General features: G+C 32.3%; 1 protein-coding gene across 1 annotated transcript; it reads right to left on the bottom strand.

Moving 5' to 3' along the window:
* Nucleotides 1-326: 326 nt before the first annotated feature.
* Nucleotides 327-7,262, bottom strand: LOC7459206 (chromo domain-containing protein LHP1). Its single transcript, XM_002325420.4, has 6 exons — nt 6,658-7,262; nt 6,363-6,388; nt 6,104-6,190; nt 4,974-5,747; nt 849-909; nt 327-687 (listed from the first exon to the last, which is right to left on the bottom strand). Exons 1-6 carry the CDS (start codon nt 7,255-7,257, stop codon nt 646-648), a joined length of 1,590 nt encoding a protein of 529 aa, XP_002325456.2. The 5' UTR covers nt 7,258-7,262; the 3' UTR covers nt 327-645.
* Nucleotides 7,263-10,165: the final 2,903 nt, after the last annotated feature.

Here is a 10,165-nt window from a genome sequence, read left to right as displayed (position 1 = left end):
AATATACCTCTGAATTTTTTATTTTATTTTTTTGTACTTTTTGGTTTAACAGTGATTATATCCAAGGTCGACCAAACCAACTAATAATCCCAAAACAAATTAATTAAACTTCTTCAAGGACATCATAGTGTCATCCCACATGAAAACAAATTATGGACCATTTGTTTACTTCAGTGACAATAAATAAAATAGCTTTTGAAAATGACAATTGGTTATCGTTGATGCTTCCAATGAGATCAAGTAAACTGATAATGATAAGAAAGGGAGTAATTTGATGTTCAGAAACATCATTCAATAGAATCATATCCAAAAGCAATAGAGAAAGCTTGTTGTGGAAGGAACAGACATGTAGATAGAGAAAAAGAGATGACAGCACGATTACAAACTAAGTGAACTTCTATAGTTCTAGTCTTTGTCATGTAAAATATTTAGATAACCGTAGTTAGATGAAATACCAAAAACCTAATCATATGTGGGGAAAAGTTTGAAATACCGATGCACTAAAGCTATATCAATCAGTTTTGCATTACAGAACTAAGACAACACTAATTGTCCTGCACTATCTCCTGCAACTACAGAATTACAGCACTGTACACAGACAAGCATACAATGGTGCGGATCCCCCATATACAAACTGCCATCCAATCATGTACTGTATTTGAGATGTTGCTCATAAAAGTTGATTAACTGAAATGGAAGGAAAAAGAAAAGACAGTAAATACAACAATAAAAATCAAGAAAGATATTTTGAAAAAATCATGAGCAGTTTGAACTTTGAAGGCTGAAGACAGTGCAGTGTGGATGGGGAATAAACTCTAAACATAATCAGCAACATAATAATCAGTTACCAGATGTGGATTATTAGCCTTGAGAAACCTGTTATCCACTGTTACTTCTTGTCCATCAGACCTGCATTGTAGGAAACCACTTAAAAAGAAGACACTTTGCTCCAGACTTCTAAACTCTATTTATACGGGAGAAAGCATAAAGACATGCTGAAGTAAGATTTGTTTGATAAAGCTGTACGAGGATGATTTTAAAGGCAGCTAAGGACAGATTGCTGTATTTAGAATTTTAGACTATTATTTAATCATTTAGAGAAAAGGCAGAGGTTTGACAATTTATTAGGGCTTTGGCAGCAACATTGTTACAACAACATAGTGAGTTATAACTCTTGATGGCGTATGTAGGGTGTGATGATGGGGTGTTATCGCGAGGGGGGGGGGGGGAGTTAATGAGAAAAGGAGGATATAGAAGGCTATTTGAATGCTGTAAACAGTGACCCAAGGGATTTCTCGACTTAAGATGCTATTGCAGGGGAATGAATGGGGTATATGTGGTATGCATTTAGGAATTCTGTAATCAAAAGTCAAAAATATCTTAAAATGTCTAGTAAACAGCAAGAGATGGACTGGTTGTCAAAAGTTAATAAACTTAAATATGTTAAATTGAAGAACTAAACTTGACAAATCACGACACAAAGAGTGCCTCAATTGAACATCAAACTTACCCATCATTGGAAAATTGTTAAAATTAAGAATTGGACAAAAAACACAGCTCCTAATTCCTTTTTCCTTGGATGCATCATTTGGACCAATTCATAAGAATTCTGCTTGCTCACTTTGTCATCACTCCTTCTATTTCCTTATCCGGAGTTGTATGTTTATTCATAAAAATTCCTAAGATGTAAATCATCCCCAAAGTTGATGCTTTAGAAAAGGGAGTCTCAACTACAAAGTACTGAATTTACCCTTCAATAATTACTAATTCTCTTTCTAGAATCAACTCCTTGCTGTCAGTTTTTTCCAACATAGCAGTCGTCGCTAGAGGAAAAAAAGCAGGCATTATTGACACAAGGCATGCCATACCAGCTTTTGCCATTTTATCAATGGTAAATTCACATAGATTATGATTTAGGCTGATATTATTAACACAATAGATCCATTTTATGCATTCACAACAAAGTTAAATAAAGCATTTCATTTCTTTCTTGACTTGACACGATGGTGTTCTTCCTACTCTACCAATCGTTAATCCCATTCCACACTTCTATAGAATAACTAAATTAGCCTTCATTTTAGTTACCACTTTTTTAGATTAAATTGTCACTTTTAATTACCAGTCAAATTTCATTTATATCAACTCTAAACATCATAAGGCCAGCATAATTTCTTTTAGAGAAGCCCGACACAACTTGTTAGTAATACACATAGTGTCTTATTCAATTGTGGAACTCCTTACACTAAGTTTTTAAGATTTTCTAAATTTAGATGTATTTAGTTTAAAGTTCATAAATACCTCAAATAATAAAAATCTTAATTGAGAATATTTTTACAATACTATGTTGGGTTAGCATCTTTTTTATCCAACTAAAATATAGTACCTCATTGCTAGAAAATTATTGCTAAAACCACGGGTTAATTTTACAATCAAATTTGGGAATGTAAAATGTATTTGTCATAATATAACAATTTAATTTTCATAATATTCTACAATATCAAAATTTTATTTATAAATTTTAAATTTCAAGATTTACCTTCTTTTATAGCATTTTGCATTAGGTTTAAGAGCATTTTTATATTTGATGTTATTGAATTTCAATTGTGAATAAAAAAACTATGGTGTGAGGCTAGTTTAGTCACTCATTAATGATGTCACATAGAATTAAGAATTGGTAGAGTATGAATAGCATCACCTTTGAATTAAACATAAAATAAATCCTAAACTCATTTGAAATCAATTCATTCTAACAAGCACCAATTTCCCAAACTTCACCAGTTTGACACTTCGATTAGTTTGTGGACAGAATCAAAGACCAAATAGATGATAAGCCTGGTATTTGAGTGGGTTAAGACATTGTAGGAGAAATTAAAAGAAAGCAATGGAGATGAAGTGGGTGATGGGTAGTAGTGAGGTTGGCAAGAGGAGGAAGAGCACACGTGCACGTGTCTGAGTGTGTGAGAGAGAGGGGCAATTTTGAACAGAAAGATTTTTATGTCTTTTTAATGGAATGTTAGGTTATTATTACTATTTTTTACGAAGAAAGTGATACCCTTTAATGAAGTATTAACTAAGATAGAAATATAAAGCACAAAATGGGAAAAGAACAAGTAAAAAAAACCAATTCTAGAGGTACGAAACTTCAACTCTAAAAAGAAGAAGAATTCTCGAAGCAGTTAGAATCTAGATGGGAATAAATAGTTTGAGGGAAAAATAATCTTTGCAATTGCAAAGTCAGGAATCCAGCAATATTTGGACAGTGAGTTAAGAATGAATTCAATGGTCTGCGTAACTGATTTAATTAGGGGAGAAAGAGTTGAAAAATACAGAGATAGGTTTATATAGGTTTGATGATGAGAACATGCAATACTCATATTCTATTATCAAAGCCCCAGCTGTAGACAGAATTGGTGCTCTGTTAGCATACAAACCTTATTTAGATAAAGAATGACAGATAACCTTAATTAACTGCAACTAACATTATAACTAAAGTAACGAGCTAAAATTCTCCTTGATTGGCTGCATCACACCAATAAAACTCTTTACTCTTCAACATTACCTAAAGTCCCATTGACATTGGCTGCTCCTTTTTCATCTGCTCTTTGCTCTCTTTTTTAACCCCATTCCATCTGTTTTATTAATTTCCTCTCTCTTCTTGTTTACAATAATTCATTTCACTAATCTCTAGCACAAATGCATCCCTATAGTTATATAATTTCTTATAGTAGGTAAATAAAATAAAAGCATTGGTAGGCAACCCCAGATACTGTACAAGTTGACCATGGAACCAAAAGAAAAAAAAAAGTTTAAAACATATAACCATTCCAAATACACAAATTAAAGACTGACAACATAAAGGTCACGGATGGCCAAGAAAACATTTTTTTTCTCAAAAGCCCTCTTGTTGCAGTCCATACACAGACTTTGTAATGCAGTCAACGAGAGACAAGTTTAGAAAGTACAATTATTTAATCTTTAATTTTATATATTTTGATGTTATATGTAAAATTAGTCTAAGTAATATTAATACTATTTAGAAATCTTACCTTATTTAGGAACTAGAACATTAATTAGGATTTCTCTGTTAGATTTCTTGTTTCCTTCTTAGTTTAGAACTAGAAGAGCTTTTGGTGCCTATAGCTATCAAATAAATTTATATATCTAGTAAAAATTTATATAACATATATGTTATATTAATAATTTTGTTATTAGATTAAACTCAACAAAATATATATTAGGTGTCCAAATTCAATACCTAGCAAATATGTATAAACTAGTTACCTAAAGTATTTGTGTTGTTATTAGTAAAAGATATGCCAGTCAATCTAATTATTAAAATGGAGGTATTCAAGTCAAAAAAAATATTGAATGTTTTGGCATCTCCAATTCCCCTTATTTTAGAAAGGGATCGCATTCCCATATTTATGAGAAATCTAATATCATAGGACATTCAAGATTCCTGAGAGTTCAAGATTTATTGACGTACCAAATGCAAGCATGCTTGACATCTGAATTGCTTTCCCCAGGTAATCCTGAATGTCCTAATACCAAACGCCCCTCAGCTTATTTCTATTCTATAATCCCTAATTCTCTAAACCTAGCTCACATGTACCCTTTGTGGGACAAAATCCAAAGTTGCCCAACATTATTTGTTAAACATGTAATAGTGTCTCAACAAGCTACTTCACTCCTCTCCTTTCAAATCAATTCCATGCAAACTAGCCAAAATAAAACTAGGGAATTACTCAACATGAAAACTAGGGTATTACTTAACATGAAGAAATATTATTATAGATAATTGGCTTGGTACATCTTGGAAGATGTGTATTCTTTGTGAATGATGGTTGGAATACACGATGAAATCCAGCTACTCTCAACATGTTGGTTCCACAAACAGATGCATGCAAGAAATAGAAATCATTAAATATCATACAAGATAGATGCAAGAAATTGAAGTTAAAAGATAAACAAACCTTAACGCGCGAAAGGTTATAAGCACATCCTGGACATTGTCAGACACAGAAGCTGAAAAGCCTGTAGGCTTGAGGATCTTGGTGATAGCTAATGCATTAATGGTATTTTCTGCCGTGGGCATGTGACTTGAATTACCCCAAGTTAAGCTAGGATTTTCAATCCCTAGTTGTGCAACTCCACCAGTAGAGCCAACTGAGAAATTTGCAGATGAATTATGTAAAAAAGCTGGCTTGACAGAGTCCTTTTTGAACCTCTTCACAGAACCAGACTTTCTTTTCCTAGCACCTGTGCGTTGACTGTTCTGAACAGGATCATAATCAACCTTGGGAAGCCCATTTGCCAGACCATTACCTTCTAAAGTCTTTTCTTCATGGAAATGTATTGCGAGATTATTCGTGTTTACATCAATGTTAGGAATTGTTCCTCTAAGTTCGCTAAGCTTTGGATCATATTCATTATCCTCTTTCCTTGGAAAAATATGCTTTGAACCATTCATGGATCCATTCTCATCGATTTGCTTGAATGTTTTGACATTGTTCGCTTCTCCATTACTCTCTCCTCCAGGATCTGAGCTGATGAATTGAAGGGGTGAAGGTAGATCACCAAGCAATGAGCTACTAAGAGGAGCAGAAGGGAGATGTTTATCCGCAATACTTATTTCAACATCCAATACATTGTAGGAAGTAGAGGAACGTGATTGCTTCTTCTTTGACTGAGTATGAGGACCCCCATGCTTGCGTTTCCGTTTTCGGAAAGATTTGCCAGATTGCAAGCTTGAAACTCGACAGAAAAACAAGAGAAAAGAGGGACAGAAGAAAGAAAATTCAGTGATTGTTAGTAAATAGATAACTCCATTGAGTTAATATATACTTTAAACTTCATTTTGATTGCCAAAAAAAAAGAATGCTGAAAATAAATTAACTTGAAAATCAAGTTTGTAAATTTATTCTTTCTGCTTCTTATTTGCTACCAAAAAAAAGAAGAAGCTAGCCAAGCAAACAACTCATTTATCACTCGGGTTACCTTGAGAAAACTCTAACTGAAAGTTTGAAAACATAATTTTCTTTGGCATTGATGTCGTCAGCAACCAAAGAAGCTTGTGTAAATAAGAAGAAGAAAAGAAATCTACCTCTCTTCAAATGCATCAATGACATCAGCACATGACTGCAAATTCTCCAGAGGCTCCCAGGTGTTGGCTGTTTCAGGCCATCCTCGCCTTTAAAACAAATAGAGCATATAAGTCAAGAAATTACCTGGAATCAATAAAGTGGATTAATAGCTCCTTACATTAGCCCTACCATAATGACATATAAGATAAGAACTAATTGAATACCAATTCGGAAGCAGAAAAATGTAAAGCCTTGACAGGATATAAGAGAAACACTTACCATTTAATAAGATACTGCAACTGACCCTATTTTTGCAACAATTGGGGAGTCATTTGCCATCATCATCAGCCACAATTAGCAGGACAAACACACTCAAATAATCAGGAAAAAATCATCAACAACAAAGAAAAAACACAATTCACTTCAATTCACCAAATAAACCCCTTGTTGTATTCCTTGGTCCCGTATTCTAAACCTCCCCACCAAGAAGCAAAAAGTCCCGGCAAAAGAATTAAATACAAGATTCTAAAAAATGGGGGCACAGAAATTTCCTATAAAAAAATGTGAATCAGACCTTACGAACTCGTTTTCGACGAATAGCCTCGATTTCGAAGAAACCCTCATCAAGTTTTGTCCTTTCTTCATCAAATAAATTGTCTCTCTCTTGTTCTCCTTTGGAGTCCTCTTCCTCTTCTTCTTCTTCTTCATCATCATCATCTTCTTCTTCTTCTCCTTCGGTTTCCTCTCGATTCTCCCCATTATAAGCCCAAATTCTCTCCTCCTCTTCATCAACATTCCCTTCCCTCACTTGGGTCTCAAATAAGTTGCTACTACTGCCCTCTGCAGCATCAGTCAACACTGGATTTGCAGTTGCCTTCCTCTTTCCCTTCATCGTATTCAAAAAAGTTTGATTCTTTTTGGAGGGAAGAAATGTGATTTTCTTTTGTTTTGGAGTTTGGGTTTGGTTGTCTGTGTTTATGTATACAATTAAATAAATATATACTGCAGTGGAAAGATGGCAGAGTCCTAGACCTACCACACGTACCAACACCAAATGTGTGCGTGTGAGAGAGACAGAGATGGATACCAGACCTGTCAACAAAACTTGGTAACTCCTGACACTTGAGACTCTGGGGTTTAGGGATGGTAATTTCTGCCCAAATCCGTTCAGCATCGGAAAGGCTAGAAAAAAAATTTATTTGATCGGATTCCGACAAAACTAAAGTCAAAAAGTTTTAGATTGATATGGTTAGTTATATCCTAACCTAATCTAAAATGCTTTAATAATTTCTAAAAATTACATTTACACTCTAGTGTTAAAAAAATAGTTTCATTTATAATATTTGTATTATTTTACTTCATTTGATCTGTAAAAAATTAATAATATAAATATTATAGATAATAATTAGTTAAAAAATCTAAAAAATAAATATCACATGTTGGTAACATGTTAGAAATTCAAAACTTAATCAACCAGACTCAATTTGTATATCCAATATTCTTTTTGTCTTTATATCTAATAATTTATAGATTAAATATTTATTTTTATATTATTTAAAAATATTTCGACTCCAAAGTTATTGTTAGTTTGCTTATTATTAGATTTCTTTAACATAATAAAAAATATATTTCTTTACTAGAAAGGATGAAGAGATTGCTAGAATTGAGAAAAATAGACATGATATTCGGGGTGTCATGGCATTTACTATCCATGTTGTAGATTCATCTGTAAATACAAACTCATAAAAAATAATAATATAAGTCTAGCTCGCGATATCTATAATGTAACACTCTCAAATCATAATGTCATGAAATCTCCAAACATTTCTTTACCAATATCAAGTATTGGGTAATATGTCTAAATTTATGGGATTTTTTTTTTTGAAATTTCGGCAGAGTTTCCTCTATTTTTGTTGGTACCAAGTTATCGACAACACTTCTATTATATGTCATTACGACTTCTATCTTGATCCAATCATCCTGGATCACATTTCATTCATCAAACAATAACTCAATACTTATATTTATCAATATATTCAAGTCTCATAATATCAATTAGTAAATCAACATAAATGTACTACCAAAACAACTCAAAAGATAAACAAATTCATCACAAACGTAATAAATGCTAACTAACTACATATATGCCTTTAAACTACATAAATACAACATTAAGATTAAGAGTCATATTATATTTATAATAAATCTTATCTTATCATTTTGAAAATAATTTGGTCATACTAACCAATATATATATACACACACATCCATTACCTATTACACCTTTTACTACTTGATTTTTGCAACATAAAAGGATTTACACTAAAAGTAAAGACATGAATATTACATTCCAAAATAGTAATTCATAAACAGGAGAATTCATACATCTAACGATTTGCATCACCTCGCGGTGTACCTGTTTCAACAATAACCATATTAATTAACTTATTCACTATATTAGTCTAATATTAATTAATTACTCTTAACCTTTGAAATTTAATACTTCTGCTTCAATCTAACTTAATCCCATAATTTACATAATCTTTTCAAAACTTAAAAATCCAGCTAACTCATCTTAATTACCAAATAAATCTAACACTTCCATATAATTATTCAGAAATTTGGTTTTCCTTCCTCGGTTACCAATAGATCCAGTAATTCCATTCGAATTACCCATCATCCGGCTAACCTCTTTTATTAGCCAATCAATCCGGTAATTCTATATGAATTGCGTCTTATCCGGTTAATCTCTTTGTTAACCAATAAACCCGGTAATTCTCTTGATTACCCAAAAATCCGGCTAACCCATTTCGGTTAGCAAAATCAATCCGGTAATTCCATATGAATTATCCAGTATCCGGCTAATCTCTTTTGTTAGCCAATCAATCCGTTAATTCCATTCGAATTACCCAACATCCGGCTAATCTCTTTTATTAGTCAATCAATCTGGTAATTCCTTATGAATTACCCCATATCCGGTTAACCTCATTGTTAACCAATAAAACCGGTAATTTCACATAATTTACTGATAATACACATAATCATAACTCAAATTAGTCATTTGCTCCATTCGTTTAATATCAATTAAATAAGCAACATAGATAATTAGGGAAACTAAAAATTACAAAATAAGGTGACGAATCACCTATCTTCTGCTCGAGATGACCCAGCTCCTCCTGTTTGTTAACCAGCTCCAGACACAACACCTATTGCTTCTCTTCCAATTTCTCTTCTCTTCCAAGGTTAGCTGAATTCCCCTTCTCAAATCCTCCTTCCTTCACTTGATTTAGTGTTTTATAGGTTGAACTTGCAAGTTTATAAAGTTATTCTCTCAATTTCCTTATTGTTTTTCTTTACTTTTCTCTCTTTCTCTCACGTTATGCTCTGTTTTTCTTTTCATCTTTTTTTTTTTCTGCCCATTCCAGCAGTTAATAAAAGAGAAGGAGAGCTTATATGTTTTCTTTTCAATGGCAAATAACTATTCTACCCTTAATGAGTATTTTTGCCTTTATTTGACGGTCCTTATTTTTTTTGCTAGCGCTGCCGTTCTCCATTCATATTAAAAAATTTAACCAGATTTTATTCAGTATATTTTAAGGTTCCTCATAAAATTTTAGCTCAATCCGATGGTCGGATTAAAAATTACGTCCAATAACGTAAAATTAGTCGAATTGTGATTTTTCGTCAAATTTCTGAATTTCTCTAAAACTTCTGAAATTTTAAACCAAGATAAGGCATCATATTAGAAGGCTCCACGCAAATTTTCAGAATTTTCTAATAACCCAATCAAGAGTTATGAATTTTTTTGTTTTACCTAAAACTAGTCAATTTATGATTTTTCGCCCGGAGGTTTTACATATAATTTCAACAAAAAAAATTTAATCCACCATTATATATTCGACTTACTTTATTTCAAAAAAAAAATGGATTGAATTTATAATTTTTAAAATATCATAAATTGAGTTAGATATAATTATAGGTTCAAACTCGATCCAATTATATTCATAAATATCTACGTGGACCTGTGAAAATTAATAATATAAATATAAATCATGAATATCTATAATATCTAAAAAAATTAA

Source organism: Populus trichocarpa, chromosome 19 (genome assembly GCF_000002775.5).
Source record: "Populus trichocarpa isolate Nisqually-1 chromosome 19, P.trichocarpa_v4.1, whole genome shotgun sequence".
In the NCBI taxonomy this organism is placed as follows: domain Eukaryota; kingdom Viridiplantae; phylum Streptophyta; class Magnoliopsida; order Malpighiales; family Salicaceae; genus Populus; species Populus trichocarpa.
This window is presented reverse-complemented; position numbering and strand designations above follow the sequence as displayed.

Coding starts and splice junctions, on each gene's coding strand:
- LOC7459206 (XM_002325420.4), bottom strand. CDS start 7,257: ATGCTGAACGGATTTGGGCAGAAATTACCATCCCTAAACCCCAGAGTC. Junction 6,389..6,657: donor GTCGAAAACGAGTTCGTAAG/GTCTGATTCACA, acceptor TTGCAAAAATAG/GGTCAGTTGCAGTATCTTAT. Junction 688..848: donor AGGCTAATAATCCACATCTG/GTAACTGATTAT, acceptor CTTCCATTTCAG/TTAATCAACTTTTATGAGCA.